This window comes from Melanaphis sacchari, unplaced genomic scaffold (assembly GCF_002803265.2).
Source record: "Melanaphis sacchari strain LSU unplaced genomic scaffold, SCAv2.0 Contig205_pilon_pilon, whole genome shotgun sequence".
NCBI classification, from domain to species: Eukaryota; Metazoa; Arthropoda; class Insecta; order Hemiptera; family Aphididae; genus Melanaphis; species Melanaphis sacchari.
Window position 1 is genome coordinate 14,874 of NW_020271016.1, and position 22,840 is coordinate 37,713.

The 22,840-nt window shown below is 29.6% G+C and overlaps 5 protein-coding genes across 5 annotated transcripts; 3 read left to right on the forward strand and 2 right to left on the reverse strand.

Annotated features, from left to right (window-relative positions):
• The first annotated feature begins 8,414 nt into the window (after positions 1-8,414).
• On the forward strand, positions 8,415-9,214 carry LOC112593455 (zinc finger MYM-type protein 1-like). The gene is made up of 3 exons (XM_025337847.1): positions 8,415-8,483; positions 8,570-8,864; positions 9,011-9,214. The coding sequence occupies exons 1-3, from the start codon at positions 8,455-8,457 to the stop codon at positions 9,212-9,214; spliced, it is 528 nt and encodes a 175-aa protein (XP_025193632.1). The 5' UTR covers positions 8,415-8,454.
• A 319-nt stretch (positions 9,215-9,533) lies between these two features.
• LOC112593456 lies at positions 9,534-10,505 on the forward strand. The gene is made up of 3 exons (XM_025337848.1): positions 9,534-9,639; positions 9,796-10,088; positions 10,149-10,505. Exons 1-3 carry the CDS (start codon positions 9,546-9,548, stop codon positions 10,503-10,505), a joined length of 744 nt encoding a protein of 247 aa, XP_025193633.1. The 5' UTR covers positions 9,534-9,545.
• An 8,721-nt stretch (positions 10,506-19,226) lies between these two features.
• LOC112593457 lies at positions 19,227-19,580 on the forward strand. The gene has a single exon (XM_025337849.1). It carries the CDS (start codon positions 19,227-19,229, stop codon positions 19,578-19,580), a length of 354 nt encoding a protein of 117 aa, XP_025193634.1.
• An 893-nt stretch (positions 19,581-20,473) lies between these two features.
• On the reverse strand, positions 20,474-21,410 carry LOC112593453 (zinc finger BED domain-containing protein 1-like). The gene is made up of 2 exons (XM_025337844.1): positions 20,892-21,410; positions 20,474-20,813 (listed from the first exon to the last, which is right to left on the reverse strand). Exons 1-2 carry the CDS (start codon positions 21,241-21,243, stop codon positions 20,479-20,481), a joined length of 687 nt encoding a protein of 228 aa, XP_025193629.1. The 5' UTR covers positions 21,244-21,410; the 3' UTR covers positions 20,474-20,478.
• LOC112593458 (zinc finger BED domain-containing protein 4-like) lies at positions 21,362-22,795 on the reverse strand (the record flags this gene model as incomplete). Its single annotated transcript, XM_025337850.1, has 3 exons — positions 21,362-21,435; positions 21,510-22,333; positions 22,733-22,795. Coding segments are annotated over 3 exons (961 nt in total), but the record flags the coding sequence as incomplete, so codon positions are not given.
• Between the last annotated feature and the right edge of the window lie 45 nt (positions 22,796-22,840).

Here is a 22,840-nt window from a genome sequence, read left to right on the forward strand (position 1 = left end):
TACTGCCTGGGCGGAACGTCCGCTACCGACACCGGTCGCCAGCATGGTTTGCGGGTTTGGGCTCCGTATACGTCCGTCACAGGGCTGGGCGTTAGACTGATCCGAGGGCGAAAAAGGTTGTTCCATAGGCGTGAAGGCATAGGTCTACCCAAGGTGTAGGGCCTCTCCTTCACGGGTCGATTCGTCAGCTCGCGCTGCGGGATGGTCCACGCGAAGGTATCGCTCCCCTCGGAGTCGCGATTAAGGTCTTTTCACACACATCCGATCCGGGTCCGATCCGATTCCGATCAGATTTTTTCCATTCCGAGTAGTTTCCGAGGACTTAGTTCATATATACCCGGGCCGGCTCCGTTCCGATTTTAAAATCTAATATTCAAACATTGTAAGTCTAATTGTAGTTTGTTTTTACTTCACTTTTTAAACAGTACTCATCTTGTAGTCGTATAGTACAGTTTAGATAGTCAAGATATTAAGAGTGCCTATTCATCATGGTTGAATTTAGCCAAGAAGAATTAATTATTATAGCACTATTGCTTGACGACGAAGAAGAAGAAAATAAATCTAAAATAACTATTATAAATAATAAACGAAAAAGAACTGTGTGGGTTCATAATCTTTGGAAAAAAAGGAAAACTGAAGGCGAATTTACTTTATATAATGGTCTAATTGATGATGAACAAAAGTTTTATGAATATTTCCGTATGTCCCGATACTCTTTTAATGTTTTGCATGAAAAGTTGGAACATTTAATAACGAAGAAAGAAACTCATTGGAGAAAACCTATACAGTCAAATGAAAGACTAGCTTAAAGTAAGTAATAAGCACAAAATTGAAATTAGTAATACCCAATTTTGATTAATATTACTTATGTTAAAATTAGATAGCATGAAACACATTTTTATTAAAAGTAAAATAAATTTTAACTGATATTAAGTACCTTCTTAATGTTAAAAATAAAATAAAATCTGTTGATTACAAAATTAATCTTACAAATAAAATAAAATTATACGAACAACTATTTTAACCATTAATTGAAATTAGTAATATTGTTTTAATATTAAATACAAAATTATTGATGTTGATTTTAATTTCCAAAGGTCGTAAAAGCACTTGGTGTAAATATTGTATCGTTTGATTGTATAACCATTTGTGGAGATGGTGAATGAGAATAGTTAGTGTACAATGAGTTCGATGATATTGATGTAGAAGGTTGATTAAGAGCAGATGATTGTTGTTTGTTTAAAATTTGGGTCATTTCAATGTCTTGCACGGCATTAAATATTTTAGATTTTGCTAAATTTAAAGAGTAAGGATCAAATGTCTTCAATGTAGCACCAATACCTTTGAGAAACGCATCTACAGGATCAATATCATTTTCTTTACTTGCTTCTTTTTTTTCCAACAAGTATTTCATAAGACTTGAAGAAGCTGTTTCTGGTTGTTGGCAACTTTCAGTTACTATGCATTGTTTCATTTTTTTGGAATTTGGTTTTTCATTAACACATTGATTTGTTTTTAAATTGTCATTATTCATAGACGTATCGTTTTGTGCATCATGTATTTCTTCTGTGTTTCCTTCTTCTTCAGAGCTGTTACTAAGATTACATGATACATTTGTAATAGTGTCTCTTTCTTGCAAAAACTCTTGTAAAAACTGTAAATTATCTTCATATTTATATTTTTTAATTTTTTTTTTGTGCAGCTTGTCCTGATGTGGTTTTGTTTCGTTTTATAGCTCTTCTATATTGATCTCTTAAATTGTTCCATCGATTTTTACATGCAACAGCTATTAAATAAATATAATTCAAAATCAAAAAAATGTTGTTTATTGTTGATTACAAAATAATTTTTAGCTAGTACTTTGGGTAATTAAAAGTCAAAAATTCGCAATACTTTTCAAAAACAATTGGTAAAATTGAAAAAAAAAATTTAGACAAACGGGAATTTTTACTTAAAACTAATTTATCAACAAAATCAATTTTTTATTATGTTGTAATTTAAAAACGAAAATCTGTAAATATTTAAAATGTTGGGTTATTACAAATTTGTACAAAAAAAGCTTTTTGCAGAACAAAAATAAAATTTAAAATTATTTCAAAATTATAGGTACTTAGCAACCGGCGATTCAATGAGAAGTATATCATTTAGCTATCGTTTGGGAGTTTCTACGGTATATAAAATTATTATAGAAGTATGTAACGCAATTATTGAAATTATAATGCCCGAAGTCATGGCTGCACCAAATAATCAAAAATGGAAAGAAATAGCTTCAGAATTTTGGACTTCCTGGAATTTTCCAAATTGCTTAGGTGCAATCGACGGAAAACATGTAACAATTCAAGCCCCTCCCAACAGCGGCACACAGTATTTTTGTTACAAAAAATAATTTTCTATTGTATTATTAGCACTAGTCGACGCGCATTACAACTTTATAGCTATAGATGTAGGGAGCTATGGCAAAAACAGCGATGGAGGTATTTTAAATCACTCAATATTAGGAAAAGCATTAGAGCAAAATAAACTTGATGTACCAGCAAAAGCAGCATTGCCAGGTACAACAAATGAAGTACCATTTGTAATAATTGGTGACGAAGCATTCCCTTTAAAAACTTACTTATTGAGGCCCTATTCTGGGAAACAGCTTGTTTGCAATGAAAAAAAAATATATAACTATCGACTTTGTCGTGCTAGGAGAGTCGTAGAGAATGCCTTTGGGATATTATCACAAAAATTTCGAATATATAATAGGCGAATTCAAGCCAAACCTGAAAATGTTGATGTTATAATATTATCTACGTGTATACTTCATAATTTTATTAAAAAGTACGATGGTAAACTAATCTATATACGTGATAATGAGCAATTCAATGCAGATCAATTAAATGTCACGACATTAACTAATATTCCTGTTCAAGGAGGAAATGCAACACGGGAAGCATTTTCTATTAGAAACACTTTTAAAGATTTTTTTAACTCCTCGTGTGGATCAATCCCATGGCAAAATAATATTTAATAATGTTTATTTGTAAATTTTATGTAATAAAACAATTAGTGTAAAGTATTAAGATCTAATAAGGTACATTTTAGTATAAAAATTTCAATACTACTACAAATTTATAAGTTATATAGTAATTATAATGTAAATTATATTATGTTACTTCAAGTGAAATAAAAAAAAAAATTAATCATTTCTTTAATATTTAAAAAATTACTTACTGGTTTGATTTAGTTCATCAGCTATTCCTTTCCAAATTTTCTCCTTCCACGTACTGTCACTATACTTTGAATGACTCAAGTCATATAGTTCAGTATGGGTTCTTATGAGTTCAATTAATTGTTCGTTGTTCATGGTGAGATTTGTAAAATAAATGTAAGGTCTTAAAAAACGAGTTGATACTGACAAAGTGACAACAAGTCCGTACATAAAATAATAAAAATTAAAAACTTAAACATACTCAAACATGCAAACTGACTGTTCAGACAAGTTCGAACCGGTACCGTTCCATGGATAACCGTCCGAGCTCGGACAGAAAAATCGGTCGGTGACAATATTTTTTTGATCGGCGAGAGCTCGGAAAGCTCGGACCGGACTCGGTTCGGACATGTATGAACATATGCACTGGAAAACAGCAATTTTATATTTTCGAGTACACGGATGTCCTGACGGATCGGAATCGGATCGGACCCGTATCGGATGTGTGTGAAAGGACCTTTATTCGCGGCAAAGATGTAGTCGGCCGACAAATGCCTGGCCGTCCCCGGCGGAAGACGTCCTCGATTCCATCTCAGCGGGGTCAGGTGGATCGATGCCAAGGTAATTGTAATTTCGATGCGGGCACCAATGGAATGGTGTCCGTAGCGACATTTCAAGACTTCCTGGTAGCAATAGGTGTCAACGTCGCGGCCCCCGGGACCCGGCTTACACCGACCAACTTCCAACTGTCAGCCTCATCGAGAGAATGGTTGCGGCTATGCGTCCGCAGCGGTGGCTGCTGACGGTAAACTAATAGTATATATGCTAGTCTTACTAGTCTCTTGTCGGACTTGTCCAACCACTTGCGGAGTTGAATCGTACCACTGTGCAGGAACTCGGCGCCTTAATTCTTCGAAGACAATACTTGGGCGGGGTCACGGCCACGCCCCTCTTGGGCCGCTGGAGGTCGTTGCGGAGGGCACGAGAGAGACCGGAGCCTGGGGACAACCCGTGGGTCTGAGGATTAATCTAACCTTACCAAGGACGGCCTTGGACTTAACGATCCCATATGCGGGTGTCAGGCAATAAGAGCATTAGACTGAGGTCTGGGCTTAATTGAATGGACCCGGGGAGTCTTTCCGTGAAAGGTCTGGAACTGGAACTGACCTTAGTAAGAGATTCTGACGCTTCGATTTCTAATAGAACATCTACTGCTGAGGCTAAATCATTTTGTTTTGAAATATTAATAACTATAATTGGTGCATTTGTTAGAAAAGTAGAAAGACTTAATATCGGGTTTCGAATACATTTTTCATAGTACGGTGATTGAAACGATGTATCATGTATCCATATCATATAATAAGGTGAAATTATTTTTTGCAAAATCTAAATTTAAATTATCATATGGATAAGCTATCGAGTTTAAAAAAAACTTTAATGTTTGTTGAATTACAATGATCGAATACACTACAATCTTTTGTTAATACATTTTTATGTCCCTTCTATAATCCGATTATAATGAATCGAGGTTTTTCTATTTTTGAAGCAGTTTTCAAGTTCTGTTAACGATATCGATAAATACTGTGTATAAATAACGTATGAATTCACGGTCACATATTTTGTTTAATTATTTTTATATTTTAATTGTCGCTGTGAATTATATGGCTGCATACGAATTGCGTACCGCGGCAACAATACCTTCCGAATTGCGTCCCAAGTTCTTTTAGGGGTAATACTAATTGCGTCCCGGTAATTTTTTGTGGTCATACTAGTAACGTCCCGATTTTTTTTTGTGCATACCAAATGCGTCTCGTATATTTTAAAAACATAACAATATTTCCCTTCCCATTTTTATACAGACATAGGACTGTCTGTAATAATAATTACATAATTACTATTACAGGTAGATTAAAAATATTGTTTTTGCTTTTTATATTAATTATTGCATTTATAATTGAACATATATAAAAACATTAAAAAATATATAAATATAAATTGTAGTGAAAAATATTATGGTATTGGTAAAAATTTAAAATATAACGTTTTTATAAATTTAAATTTACTAATTTTTTTTAATTTTAAATTTGCCATTGCTTGTTTTAAAAATTGTTCTTTATTAATTATCGAAGTTGTACGGTTCTTTAAATGAGTGCTACGTTGTTTTATATAAATATCAGTTTGTAACCTTTTCAGAGTATTTATAAATTGAAAAATATTTGGATGGGCATTATAAAACATCGCGTTGAGCTTTGAATGAAAAGCTTCACAACTATTAGTAGTCCGTATAGTTGTAGCCGAGTATTCTGCCCATAATTAAGTTGAAAAACTAGAGTCTGGCAGTATATATGAATCTAATAATAATCTGTGAATATATCTATTTTTTCATCTGACGGTTTAATAGATATTAAATCATCTGTGAAACAGTCGATCACTTCGCCAGGACGCAAAAACGGCAATCCAAAAAAATATTTCAAGTATTTACTTATATCACTGTCAATTTTATATTCAGAACTTAGACCAATCGATTGTATTTTCCTATACCAACTTTGCCATAAATGAAAAAGACATCCTTTTAAAGTTATTGAAGGCCAAACTGATAAAATAGCTAAATGTATTGCCTTTTCAAAATCTGCAAACACTTATTTTGGAGAAAATATGATATTATTCGGACAAAATGTGTCAAAACGCCTTTTCATAAGATTTTGATTCCTTATCAGGAAGTAGAAAAAAACAATAATGGTATATAGTTATCATTTTGTAAGACATGAACTGTAAATATTTGAATAAAAACGATTGGGCAACTTTTGAAAGTACCATCAACAAAAATTGTTTCAACATTGCTTAAAAACATTAAGTTAGTTTTAGTCGAAAATAATAAAATATTTTAATCCTTATCATTTACCAACAAAAAGTTTTCATTACGGTTCGTTAATAAGAAATCACTCATATTTTCTAATGAAGTATGATGTAATTCCTCCAAATTAGTTGGTAATTTGGGCAAAATATAAGATCGTGTATTTTTCCTAATCAATTGCAAATCATATTTAGTTAAAGTATCTATATCAGGTTTAAGTAATTTACTATTAATTATTTTACTTGGGTTCTGACTAATATAGTCGACAGCTTTTCGTTTTAATTTATTACTCACGATTTGACGGTTTAATATTTCGTTTTCTTCGTGATGATTATGATTAATACTTTTTTGACTACATCGTTATCGGAGTTTAAATGAATATAAGACTTACACGTTTTTTTACAACAACACCACCGTTCAATATTGTTTTTTAAGTACTTGTGGAATCGAAATTTATACTGGTCAATAACAAATAAATCACGTTGTTTTTCGCTATACATACTATTCATATTATTCGACATAATCGGGTTTAAAAATGTAACACGTGTAGGGTAATGGACTGTTGTCTGTTAACAGTTTAACACTGTACTGCGACAATAATTGTGTTGGACATCTACTAAACGTTACTCACAAGAAACTTATCAAAGCTTTAACGTAATCGTTTTTATTAAATTAGAAATATTAAAATAATTTATAATAATCAATAATTTCGCCTTTATACTTTTTAGATATCACAGGTATTGGGGACCATAGGCGCAAATCGCGGGGGGGCTAAGGGGGCTTAGCCCCCCTAAAGTCATATTTAGCCCCCCCAATTTATAAGTTGCCCGCAAACTATTCAAAATTCAATAATTTTGAAATTTGATTAGTGTACTTTTTTTTTCTAGTAGGTGTTCATATAATTCATAATATACCAATACCATATGCATATGCATTATATAAAAATTTAAGAATAAAAAGTAATCATAATTCAAATAGGTATTCAATAATATACGTAATTTGGAGATTATGTAACATTTCAGGCTACGTATAATAATATTAGGTATAATATAATGTTTTCATGATAAATACAATAGGTACCTACATGACATATCTCGAATTTGTGTGGTGGTAATATCGATCGTTATCGACTGTTGTAGTTGTTTCCCCAATTCTAATTTTAAAACTCGTTCGTCTATATTGATTTCACGATAACAAATGCATGACGATTGACGGACGTTTCGCATCCGTGTGATACTCTGTTGTTGTAGTTGTGTATTGGCGAAACTCTAGTATAATTATTATTACTTTTCTGTGACAGTGATTTCATTTTATTAACCATTAAAACTTTTAGTTAAAAATTAAAATATTATATACTTAATTGAACTATGAGTGGTAAAAATAAAAAGGATGGAAATCTTCTATCATTCTTTCATAAAACAAGTAAGAAAAAACGACGATATTATTAGCACTGATAATTCAAATGTAATACCCGTGAAAACACCAGAAACGTCTACAATTTTGAACAAAGTCAGTACCTGTTAATATTTTTTTACGTAATAATTAGAAAAAAAATTAATTATAATATTTATTTATAGATCTCATCTGATGTATGGATATCAGATACAAAAAATATTATTGATGATCTAGGTACCAAAATTTCGGGTCCAAAACAGCCACATTTACAAGTATTTCCGTTAACTACATTTAAGAAACAAAACAGAGCATTTTCATCAATTTATTATAACAAGTATAATTGGGTTGAATATAGTGTCAAAGCAAATGCTGTTTTCTGTTTCAACTGTCGACATTTTTCTACTAACACCCTTGATGAAAAATTTGATAATATAAATGGTGTGCAAAACTGGAAAAAGGTATTTAAATAAATAATATTTTGTTTTAAAATTTTATTATTTTCAGTTATTTTTAATAGATTAATGATAAATTGTCTAAACATGAAAAATCAATATCACATTTAACAAGTACTGCAAAATTGAATGCCTATAAAATTACATTACAAAGTGAAAATGTTCTTACACAAATTTCAACAGCTCATAAAAAACAAATTATAAAAAATAGGAATTATGTGAAGGTATTAATTGATTTTATATTATATTTAGCTCGGCAGGGTATACCTTTTCGAGGTCATGATGAATGCAAAGAATCATTTAACCAAGGTAAATTAAAAAACTAACTAGTAAAACCCAGGTTCACCTAGTGATCGGGATTTTTAGTAATATACATATATTTTTTTTTAATAGGAAATTTTAAGGAGTTGTGTAAAATGTATGCCAAATCAAATCAGGAATTTTTAGAAATGTGTGAAAAAAAAACTAACTATAGCAGCTGGTATATTCAAAATGAAATTTTAAATATAAGTTCCAATATTGTAAGAGAAAACATAATACAACAACTTAAAAATTGTGGAATGTATGCTTTGATTTGTGATGAAGGAAGGTAGGTAGTTAAAACATTTATTTATAAAAAGATTTTATAAATATATTTAAATTGTTTTTGTGAACAATATTAATCCCATCAAATAGGTCTTATAAGCAAGAACAGATGTCTGTGTGTGTTCGATTTGTTGATGATAATCTGAATATATTTGAACGGTTTATTGGTTTTTTTGATGTATCTGGTGGACAAGGGGCTGAACAACTTTCCAATTTAATCATTTTTCTTTTAAAAGAACTTAATATTCATGAAGTTCCTATGGTAGCACAGTCATATGATGGGGCGAATGTCATGTCTGGTACTGTGTCTGGTGTACAAACAAGAATACGAGCTAAATACCCTGAAGCTATTTACATTCATTGCTTAGCACATAAACTGAATTTGGTTCTTTGCAGTACATGCAATCATATTAAAGTATTCATATTTTTTTTTTATTGACTAATTATATTGTAATTTTTAACTAATTTAATTATTAGGAAGCAAGAAATTTTTTTAATGTTCTTGAAGCTGTTTATATTCATTTTGCACAGCCCAGTCGAAACAAACAATTAACAGACTTGCAAATTAAAATGAATATAACACAGTTAACGATTACAAGACTTTGTGAAACCCGATGGGCATATCGCTATAAAAACTGCATTGCTGTTAAGAATAATTTTACTGCAATTATTCAAATACTCGAAAAAGAAATTGAAGAAGATGCCAGCAGAGATGTACCTCAAGCTATTGGTTAGACTTTAATAATTTATTTATGATTCACACAAAAATGTTAAATAATTTTTAAAACAAAAATAGGTACCTTCGTTTAATGTCCCTATTTATTCAATTACAATAAAATATGTCTTAAGTTATTATTTTTTTTAAAAGAACTATAAAATATATGTATTTTTATTTTCCTTAGGTCTTTTAAATATGCTAAAGAAACCATCTTTCGGCTTTTATTTGATATATTTCAACGAAATATTGCAAATAATTCATATTCTAAGTAAACAGTTGCAGAGAAAAGATACAACATTGGGGAAAGCTACAAGTACAATAAATGGTGTAATAAAATCATTTGAGCAAATGAGAAGTTCTTCAGAATTTTCTAAAATTTGGAATTTATTTTTAAACTTTACTACGGAACATAATATTTCTACTGAAATTCCATCTATTGCAGGTATATACTACCGAGGCCATTAATTATTTAGTTGTTATATCGTACATTTTCTCAATATTATTTCTTTAAATATTTGAGTGCTTAAATTGTCATCAAAATGTATACAAATTACTATAGATACATAATTATAAATTAAATATTGTTTTTAATTTATAGCTAACAAAAGAAAAAGAACTGAACCTAGCCACTTAAAAGACTTCTTTGTTATGAGCATTACTGGTAAAGAAAGTGAAGAACAATCAGATAATGTAACCGTAGCTTCCAAAGTTGATAAGCTGGAAGCTTCGAAAAAGTACTGGGAAAATCATTATTATAACCCTGTATTGGACTCTATTATTATTCACTTAAAAAATAGATTTTCTGAGGAAAGTCAAACTTTAGCTAACTCGACAGAAAATTTTTTTAAACTTGACTATGATGGAGCATTATACTTTATCAATCAATATAAGGTAGATGAATAAGAAGTATAAAAGATGATAATAATATATTAATGTATAATTAATTTTCAGGAGTTATTTTCAATTAATGCTAATGCATTGCATTCTGAAATGGTGGTAGCTAAAAACTGTGCTATCAACAGAAATGAAAACTTTACCTTAGATGACTTAAAAATAATAATAAGTAAAAATGTGTATCCAAATTTGTATACTCTTTTAAAAGTTGCTATTGTATTGCCTATATCATCAGCTTCTTGCGAAAGAAGTTTTTCAGCGATGCGCAGAATTAAAACTTGGACAAGAGCTACAATGGAACAGTCTAGATTTACCAATGTATCATTATTACATATAGAAAGGGATATCATTATTGATAGTGAAAAAGTTCTCAATATTTTTTCACAAAAAGATAGAATGTTGTCCTTAAGCTAAACTGCTATTTGCTAAACAATTGTATTTATACATGCTTTTATTATATAATAAATATTAAATATAACATATATATTAATGTTTAACATGTTGGATATTTTTGGAATAATATAGATATAATATTCTTATAAACGTATAAATACCATTAAAACTTTGTGTTAAATTTTAAGATACTAATAATAATTATGGTTCAACATTAGTAGTTAGTACCCGCGGATTTTTTCAATATATAAATAGTCAAGGCTTAAGCCCCCCCACCAAATTAAACCAATTTGCGCTTATGTTGGGGACGCAATTCAGCGGTGCTCGAGAAAAATCAAGGACACAATTAGTATTATACCTTTTTATATCTTTTTATACGAGACGCAATTCGTACGTACCGAATAATATAATATATTATAAAATTATCTATACGGGATTCACCTTACCTGTTTACGCCGTGTCGGGTGCGCGAATATTATTTAGCACAGCCGTCGTGAAAATTGTCTTTTGTCTTTTGTCGTAACGAAAAGACCAAAACGTTGGCATTTTTTTATATTATTATTATCCGTTGTGAAAATCGACGTTATATTTTATATACTATTATTGTGAGCATGAATCGCCACATATTGAATTATTATTATATACTGTGCGCGAATCTACACTTTTTTATACCTATTATATTTTTTCGTATATCCTATTACCGTAACATAGAACTACAATTTATTTTTATTGAGTTACCTAATCTCCCTTGTTTTAATTTACACACATACACATATACACACAGTTACACACCCACCACACACTAGCATTCAATAATCTTGCTCGACAAACCCGTCCACTTCATGTTATGGGCTACGAGATATACTAATAATATAAATATATCATAATATAATGTTTATGAGCTACGAGATATGCTAATATATAATATAATGTGTAATATTGCTATAGGTGTGAGCAATAGTAATATAAATATATATGTGATCTAATAATTATAATGTATACGAAATATTAGATTCATATTTTGTAAAAACATCATAATAAATCAAAATAGTAGTTGTTAGGCGAGGTCGTTTTGCATTTCCAAGAATTGCCAGTAAGACGATAACATCCTGGAGATTGTTGTTTCAAATGTGAAAACAATTCCAAGAACTAATCTAAATTGGAAGGTTGACGATTACAACAACAAGAGATTTACTTGTATATAAGGGAGTCCGAAGACCAACAGAGGCAGATGTACCAGAGCTACGAAGACCTGAGCAACTTCACGACACTCAGCCACTTTTTGTATCAGTTACATGTATTTTATTTATACAGAATAAAACATTATTGTATTTAAGAGTTGTAAATTTCATTTTAATAACACCCTGGATCTGGATCTGATATTGGCATGCAACAATTTTGGCGCAGTCGGTAGGATACACTTTTCTAGGAGGCAACCGTCAAAGGCTATCATCAACAAGAAGACTTGATCACTTTTCTTTGCTGATAACTCCAGAAGAGAAAACCAACAACAACGTTGAAGTATATCAAACAAGATGACAACATCACAGAACATGGCATTACTGTAAGTGAACAGTTAATTAATTTATTACACAATATATGTTACAAAAGTATAAAACCTAAGAAGTATCATTTAAGAAACTGAATATATATAAGTAGGTCGTAAATTTTTTTTTTTTTGAGGGCATATTATTGAATTTTATTATTGTTAAAGGGTTTATTATGTTGAGATATTGTGATTATTATATCATTTTGAGGGCATATTGAGTTATTTGAATTATTTTGAAGTATATTATTGAATTTATTGAGATTATTAAAGGGCATATATTATTGTGAATTATTGTGAATATATTATTGAGATTATTGTGAATTTATTAAAGGGCATATATTATTGAGAATTATTATTGATTATTAAAGCGCATACATTATTGAGAATATTATTATTGAGAATTATTATTATTGATTATTAAAGGGTATATATAAAAGTTATTGTTGATTTAAAACGTATCAAATGAGTGTGAAGGAAATTTATGGAGAATACTGGTACATCTCCTTTGAAAGTAGCTGATCCATTGAATAAAACATCTGCAGATATTTCAGAATTGGAATTATTAAATAAAACCCAACAGTTAATTGATTTAGGAAACCCTAGTAAAAACCCTAGTTCTAGCCCGAATTTAAAGCCCAGCTTAAATAGAAGTTTAAGCCTAGATAGTAAAAAAGTTACACGTAGCAAGGTTACAGATAGTTTTCAGCATATAGCGTTAAACATTTGAAAAGAAACCGCGTGTAAAGAAAATGGTTACCATAAGATTAGAGGAAGCATTTAAACTAATACCTTTGTGTACAGGAGAAGATGACATTTATCCATTTATTAATGCATGTGATATGGCAGTGAATTTAGTTGAAGAGAAAAATGCACCGATTTTGGTTAAATATATAACTACTAGGTTATCAGGTAGAGCATTGGAAATGATAAAGTATAAAAATGTGACTAAGTGGACATATATTAAGAGTTATTTAACAGATGCTTTTGAGGATATGACAACAGCTTCAAGTTTACAAATACAGTTAAATTCTATTAAAATGAGTAATGGTGAGGATGTTAATGATTATTGTCATAGAGTAGAAAAATTATATTATAAGTTATGTACTGCATGTACACTTAACAAAGAAGAATCGGAAGCTAGAGTAATACACGAAACCTTAAAAGAACAAACACTAAATATTTTTATAAAAGGATTAATAAGTCCTATAAGAACAATTGTAAAAGCACGTAATCCTAAAACTTTAGAGATAGCTAAGCAATTGGCTAAAGCTGAGGAGGTAGAGTATAATACAGAGAGAGAAAATTATAGACATAGAAATGATTTTTCTAATAATAAAGGTTCTAATAATAATTATAGACAGAATAACAATTGGCAACATAAAAATAATACAAAATATAATAATATGAATAATTATTCTAAAAATTTCCAACAAAATAGTTTTAATAAATCAAATTATCAGACGCAAACAAATAATTATCCACAGCAAAATAACTTTAATAAACCTCCAATAAAATGTTATAATTGTAATGGAAATCATTATGCAGCTCAATGTAGAAATAAACCAATACAAAATTATACAAACTATAACATTAATCAACCAAATAGAAATAAATTTGTACAGCCTTCAGCTAACTATAATGTACGAGTAATTACATGCACATATTGTAAACGGAAAGGTCATGATATAAATTTTTGTTACAAAAAACGTAATAATGAAAGTAAGAATAATAATTCGGGAAACGTAAACGCTTCGAGCGAGGAACGCGGTACTCGTTCGATAAACCAGATAATCGCGGAGGAAATGCGCAATGTTTCCATATAGTGACAGCCATAGAAAATAATCATATAACGTGTATTTCACCCGCAAGCAAAACAAATAAGTTAAATTTATTGATAGATACAGGTAGTCAGGTAAATATACTTAAAATAAACTGTTTACAAGGACAATTAATTATAGATGAAACACAAAAAATTAATTTAAGAGGCATACATAAAGAAATAATACAGACAATAGGTAGAATAGTTATTCCAATAGAAATAATTAATAGCAGTATAGACACGGAATTTTATATTGTAGGAGCACAATTTCCTATACCAAAAGATGGAATACTAGGTCATAAATTTTTATTAAAAAACAAGGTAATAGTAGATGTAGCAAATAATAAACTGGTTATACAAAACGATGAAACAACATTGAATAATTTAAAAAGTAGTACCATAATTTTGACGTTACAACCTCGAACGGAGACTGTTGTAGAAATAGCAGTAGCTCACCCAGAAGTAGAAAGTAAAAGTATATATATACATAAACAACAAATTACAAAAGATGTTTATTGTAGTAGTACAGTTTCAACTGTAAATAGAGGGAAAGCAATAGTTAGTATGCTAAATATATCTGAAGAATTAAGAAATGTAAATAAGAGTGATTTAAATAAAATACTTTATGATAGTGAGTATGAGATATATACAGTAGAATCAACAAATAATTATAATGAACGTATAGAACAATTAAGAAAAATTATAAGAACAGATCACATGGATGAGAATGAGAGAAAAACTATTTATGAGATATGTGAAAGATATAATAGTATATTTCATATGGAAGGGGATATTTTAACATTCACCAATGCAGGTACTCATGTAATAAGATTAAAACAGGATCAACCACCTATATATCGTATATCTTATAGACTTCCCCATGCGCAACAAGATGAGATAAATGAGCAAATTAAAAAACTTGAGGATAATGATATTATTGAGAGTTCAAGGAGTCCTTGGAACTCTCCTCTTTTATTAGTACGGAAAAAAATTGATAACTCAGGTAAACAAAAATTTAGAATAGTAGTAGACTTTAGAGCATTAAATGAAGTTACCATAAATGAATTTCACCCTTTACCAAATATTACTGAAATATTAGACCAGTTAGGTCAATGTCAATTATTTTCTGTTCTTGATCTTTCTAGTGGATTTTATCAAATTAAATTAGAAAAAGAATCACGAGAATTAACAGCCTATTCGACTAATCAAGGTCATTGGCATTTTAAACGTATGATACAAGGAATGAAAACTAGTCCTAGAACTTTTCAAAGAGTTATGAACTCAGTATTAGCTGGTTTAATAGGAATAAAATGTCTAGTGTATTTAGATGATATTATTGTATACGGAAAAAATTTATATGATCATAATGAAAAATTAATAGAGGTGTTTGAGCGATTACGAACCAATAATTTAAAGTTACAACCAGATAAATGTGAATTTTTGAAACGAGAATGTGTGTATTTAGGACACGTAATATCAGAAAATGGAATTAAACCCGATGAGAAAAAAGTGAAATCAGTGTTAGAATTTCCAAAACCAAAAACCGTAAAAGATATAAAATCATTCTTAGGACTAAGTGGTTATTATAGAAAATTTATAGATTCATATAGTGCAATTGCAAAACCTTTAACTAATCTTTTAAAGAAAGATATTAAATTTGTATGGAGTGAAGAATGTCAAAAATCATTTGATAAATTAAAAGCAGCTTTATGTTCTAAACCAATACTTAAATATCCAGATTTTACTAAACCTTTCATATTAACTACGGACGCGAGTAATAAAGCACTAGGGGCAATATTATCTCAAGGAGAAATAGGTCAAGATTTACCAATTTCGTATGCGTCGCGAACGTTGAATAAAAGTGAAAATAATTATTCTACAACCGAGTTAGAATGTTTAGCTATAATTTTTGGTGTAAAACAGTTTAGACCATATTTATATGGAAGAAAATTTATAATACTTAGTGACCATCGTCCTTTGACATGGCTTTTCAATTTAAAAAATCCATTGTCAATATTAGCACGTTGGCGAATACAACTTGAAGAATATGATTATGAAATACGATATAAACCTGGGGTTCAAAATTCTAACATAGATGCTTTAAGTCGTATGTATTCAATACAGGAAATTAAAAACGAATCATATGAGGAGTTTCTTGAAAAAATGAAAACACAATTAATTACAAATAATAATATAAAAGAAACAATAGGATCACTATTAGAAGCACCCATAGAATATCATATAGTATCAGAAATTGCAAAGCAATATAATTTAACATCAGGAATAAATTATGAAATAAAACAAAAGTTTGAATTTAAAACATTTTTACCAGTTAGTAAAGTAATAGGAGACACACCGTATGTAATATAAAATAATCGGTACATAATATTTTTAGTTACGAAAAATAGATATCGTCAGAGGTCAACGTACGAGAACATATATATAGCGTTAGTGAACTTGAAACAACTTTGTGAGGAAAATAAATTAAATAAAATAGCAATGAATAAATTAGGTTCCAATGACGATTTGGAATGGGATAAGATAAGGTCAATGTTAAGATACATATTTCGTAATACTAAAATTGAAATTATAGTATGTACGAGCATAGAATATTCGGAAGAAGAGAAAGTAATTATTTTAAAACAATTTCATGATTCAAAGCTAGGAGGACATTTAGGAGTAAATAAAACTATAAAACGAATACAAAAGCAGTTTAGATGGAAAGGTATGAAAAATGATGTTAAAAAATATATAAAAAATTGTACGTCATGTCAAGTAAATAAAATTTTGAATCGACATGTTAAACAACCAATGGCTATTACATCCACAAGTTCGAAACCATTTGAGAAAATATTTTTAGATATTGTAGGACCTTTACCAACAACTTTGTCCAATAACAATTATATTTTAACAATGCAAGATGACTTATCTAAGTATACGCTAGGAGTACCTATACCTAATCATCAGGCAAACACGGTCGCGGAAGCCTTCGTTATACACTTTGTGTGTGTACACGGAATACCGGGAACGAAATTGACAGATCAAGGAACGGATTTCCTTAGTAAAACGTTTACGGAAGTTTGTAAATTGTTAAAAATTAATAAAATTAACACTAGTCCTTTCAGACCACAAACAAATGGAGGTCTTGAAAGATCACATAGAACTTTAGCCGAATATTTACGACATTATGTAGATAAAAATTTAAATAATTGGGATCATTTATTACCCTATGCATTTTTTGTATATAATTCAACAGTACATACATCGACTAACTATCAACCATATGCATTAGTATATGGACGTACATTAGAAATACCAATTAAATTAAAATCTGAGCCAGAACCACAGTATAATTATGATGATTATATGATTGAAAACAAAGTAAAAAGTAAAGAGAGATATGATAAAAAAGAGAATCCTGTTGATATACATGTGAAAGATTTAGTACTTTTAAAGGACAATACACATAGAAATAAACTTAATTCTTTATGGTTAGGACCATATGAAGTAATTGAAATAATAGGAGATGAAAACATAGTTATACAACGCGGTAGACGAGGTATTACAGTACATAAAAATAATGTAAAACGATATCATAATGATAAAATAAATGAATAATTATAGGTATGGTAGATTATTTTTTTTATATAACATTAACTTTAAGTTTTTGATTTTTTTTTTATAGAACCAAAACATACAATTTTAATATTTTGGACTTTGAATTTACAATATTACAAAAAAACAATCACGTATTGATCTGCGGGGCAATAACGGACAATTTAAATCAAAGTGAAACGGTTAAATTAGAAGGATGGCCTTTGTTAATATCTAACAATGAGGTCCGTCCTATTACTAAATATGAACAGGATTGGGCGGTTAAAAATGTTAAGAAATTTTTTGGTAGGCCGTCCACCAAAGCAAATATATGTTTATCACAGATTAACGAAAGAAGTTGTTCTACTATAAATAATCTTAATAGAAAAACAATATTAAATTACATTAATCGAGGGGAACAAAAATCAGCTTTTGTTTTATGGAATGGTGACATGGATATGTTTTTTTTGAACCGTTTGGATTTACATTATCCAATTTTAAATATAAGAACTTATGATTGCAGTAATAATAGACAATTTTTCTTGCAATTACAAATTAATAAAATTACTATTGTAGGAATTGAATTAGGCAGTTATGAAAAAAATGGTAGATTGTTAAACCTATTCAAAAGTCATGAGCTGGCTTGTGATATAGATCATAAGATAACTCATGCTCATGATCCCTGTGCGGATGTAATATTAACAAAATGTCTGTTCGATAAACTTTTAGAAAAAATTACTTATGAGATATTAATAGAGAAATTACCATAGGAATAATAATATTACTTTTAGAAAAGTATTTTTTTTTTACTTTTATATTGGTGATGATGGTTGGATTAAGCAAGGCTAATGAAATAAACTCATCAGACTATTATACATATACACTGTATGAACAAGACAAGGGTTTGCATTATGAGAACTTAGGTCCAATTAGAATAATAGGAGCAGAGTATAAGCTCATTACTTACTTCTCACTAAAAGAATATAACGCGAAATATGAGATATTAGGAGAAAAAATGAAAAATATAACAAACATATGTACTGATAAAAATCATATAGATTTATGCGGAAAATATCAAATAGTAATAACCGACTTATACGACGAAATAACTATATAATGCAGAGAGAGAAAATTATGAGTATAGGAACAATTATTTGAATAATAAAAATAACAATTCTTTACGAAATATTAATAATAACTTTCTACGATATAATAATACTAATAATCATGGTAGGAATTTTGAACCAAATAATTTTAATAGACCTTTAATAAAATGTTATCATTGTAACAGGAATCATTTTGCAGCACAGTGTAGGAACAAACCTATATCTAATTATGTTAATAATAACAGTCGTCCACCTGATGGGAATAATTTTACGTAACCACCAACTAGTTATAATGTACGAGTTTTGACATGTACAATATAATGTAATTAAATAGTAATGGTGATAGGTATTTAATGATATTGAGGAATAATTAAAATTAATAATAAATAGTGGAACAAAATATAGTTTAAGCCGCGGTCACACGACGACAGTTTTGTGTCGAAATAAATGTAAGACAGTAAACTGTCGACGTATGAACGATTGTTTACATTTCTGTCGTACAATAATTCGATTTCCGCGACATAACTCTCATGACAATTCTTGCGCCGGTCTGAACATGTCCGAAATAAACGTCGACAGTGGGATTAATCGACTGTCAGCTTTTTTGTTGAATCAAAACAGTTGACAGTCACGTTGTGCAGTTTTGTCTAGTATTACGAAATATTAAAAATATTATGTCTTCCTCAAAAAAAGAATGGACAATTGACGAAACACACAAACTAATCTCTGATTATGAAAACAATCCTTGCTTATGGAATCCTAAAGATATAAAATATAAAGATAGACTAGCTCGGGGAGAAGCTGTTCGCCAATTAGCTGTGTCATTCAACACTAGTGAAGGTGAAATACTAAGAAAATTACACGGTTTAAGAAACCAACATGCTGGCGAAACTAGAACAGGCCAAGGAGCAGACGAAATGTACAAAAGTAAATGGATATATTTCGAATCATTGAAATTTTTATCTACTGAAGGCAACGTCGGTAGAAAAACTGTAGGCAATTTAGTAAGTACCGTTGCTATATTATAATATTGTAAATAGGATATAACTGTAATAATATTTTTCTTTTATTTAAATATATAATGGTGTATTTATGGTAGGGGTAGGGCTGACGGTATTGAAAATAATTTTCGGTATTACGGTATTGATTTCAATACCGGTTAGAAACGGTATACCGAAAAACCGAAAAGTTCCGGTGTACCGAAAAACCGAAAAGTTCCGGTGTACCGAAAAACCGAAAGTTCCGGTATACCGAAAAACGAAAAGTTCCGGTATATCGAAAAACCGAACTGTTTCGGTATACCTATACACCGATATGGTATGTTATACCGAAATAATAAATAAAATCTAACTATATAGTATCGATATTTTTTACTTTAATATTGATTCACAATATATAACTTAATATCTTTAAATTAGGTATTCTATACATAATATTATAATCTATATTATTGCCATTGATACTGGAAAACAGCAACCACCAAAATTTAGACTTATAATTATAATTGTTTACTTCAGATTTAGTTAAATTTATGTAAATTCTTGTACTTCACTTCAATTTAAAAAGATAAAACTGTTTAAGTCATCCAGATTGACAATACTTTAAAAAATAATAACATACAGAACATAAAGAAATGTGTCCTACTTATAGAGTAGGAATATAAAAAGTTTACTATAAATCATCCAACCTGCAAGCAAATCATGTTAGTAAGAAAACTTTTAGAAATATTTATATATATATATATATATATATATATATATTTATTATAATCATTACAATTTTAATTACTGATAAATTCATTTAGAAATTAAAGAAAAAAAGAAAAATATAACAATGTCGCATCTTGCGAAAGAATAACAATTTAAAAAAAAAAAACATTTAACAGCAGTTATTTGTGTAGGTGCGCTATATGTCACAGTGAGTAAGTCACTTAGAAACATACTTGGCATTCATAGACAAAAAAATTAATTCTTCAGCATGTTCTGGAGACAATGAGGATCGGTGATCAGTAATGACATTACCAGCACAACTAAAAATCCGTTCACTTGGTACACTTGTGCCTTGTATACACAAGTACTTCATAGCTAATTTGGCCAATGTTGGAAATTCTGAATGGAATATTTTCCACCATTGTAAAGGATTACAATTCAAACCAACACTTGGCAATGATAAATACTTGTCAAGTTCTATTTGGTTCAAATCTTGTATAGAATTTGTTTCAACAGGTATGTTTGAAAGATTTCCCAAAAATGCAGCCAATCCTATAATATTGTGAATATTTAGCCAAAATTAGTTATACATATTATTTTGTTTATTATTTCAATAATTATTAAACCAACCTCCAATATTTGTATTTTTGTCAGTTTTATCAACTTCCATTTGATGTCCAATTTCGTCCATTTCTTGTTTTATTAAGCGTATGATAAAATCCTTTTGTGCCAATTCGATGTAATGACTTCTGTATCTTGGGTCCAGAAAACTTATTTTTTGTAAAACTGGTCTGGCTTTATTATTATCGTATCGTTTAAAAAGTGGTGTTTTAATGGCTCTTTTTATGTGTTCTTCTAAGTGATTCAACATTGTGTCTGAGGCAGTATCATTACTGGTATTGGCAGAAGTATCTTCATCACTGTTGTTAGTTTCATCAACTTCATTACTATTGAGGTAAGAGGTTATCTCACCTGTAGACATTGCACATTGAGATGTAGTTGGAAAAAGTTCTTCGGTATCACCATTATCATCTTGATTTTCACATTGAGTAAGATCACATGTATATCTTGAGTTATCATTGTTTTGAAGTATTGATTCCTTAAGCTTTAAATAAATGGGCCATATTGAAGAAGCTGTCACAACTTGTTCTGAACTCATATGTTCTCCTAATGTCTTAAGAGGTTCAAACAGATTACATATTACACGTATAAGCTTTTGTTCATTACAATTTGGGAGATATTTTATACTATTAGATTTTAATTTATATAAAACATCAAAAAGAGCTTCTTGTTGATCTCTTATGAATTGAAGTGCTGGCAAGCTTGTCCACCATCTTGTCACACAAGATGCAGGCATAACAATTTGAGGCAGGCCATGTTTTTGTTGTGCTTCTTTAAGTAATCTGCGCAGTTTAGAGCTGTAATGAAACTTAAATCTCAGTTTAGAAATTTTAGATAATAGTATTTGAACAGGGCTTAATGACATCGAAGACGTAATACCATTGTTAATCGTATGACCAAAACAATTAATACCATTGATTCCCAATAGTTCAACAGCTTTCATCACATTTGTTCCGTTATCTGTGGTTGCACCAGAAATGTTTGATATTTGAATACCCCAATCAACTAGTGTTGATTCAATAATATCGCGTAAATTAAAAGATGTATGGTCTACATCTAAACTGGTGCATGTTAAACAATTTGTTTGCAAAATCCAGTCATTATCAATATAATGCACTGTTATTCCTATATATGGATGTTGTGCGTTCGAAGTCCAACAATCAAATGTTAGAGCCAAATATTGAACTGAACTTAATTGCTGCATTATTCTACATTTAACTTCATAGTATAAAGCAGGTATTTTATTTTCTGTAAAAACTTGACGACTAGGTACTTCATATCCTGGGCATATTACCGACATCAGATGCTTAAAACCTTTTTTTGATACTGAGCAATATGGTTGCATGTCTGTAGCTATCCAATATGCTATTGCATTGGTATAACGTTCACTTGTTTTTTTATCCACCTTCTTAAACACATTTGTAATCTTGGATTGTTTAAGATTCACATTTCTAAAAAATATAAATAAAACAAAATTATATTTAAATTCATATCTATATGGCTATCCTATTTAACTATTAAAATTATTGAACTTCTTATTAGTAATAATATAAGCATTAATATTTCATATACAATTGTAAATACTTTAATATAGATACAATCGTATAAAGATATAGTTCAGTTAAGAAAAAAAAGTAAAAAAAAACTATGTTTAAAACTGCACACCCTTTGAATTCTCAAATATGACCATGCCTGAGAGTAAATCTACATTCTTCTTACAACTATGAATTTGCATATAATATACTATTACTTAGGTACTAAAATATTTAAATATTATATAATAAATTATAATAATTATCATTTGTTTTATCCCCAAAAACTAATATTGAAATTTTAATAAATAATCTTACACTGGAGAAGAAGGTATACTATCTACTGTTGATGTTGATGGTGAAGATTGATAATCACCTTGACTTTCATCAGTTTGTTCAATATTAATTATTTCGTCTTCATCAGTT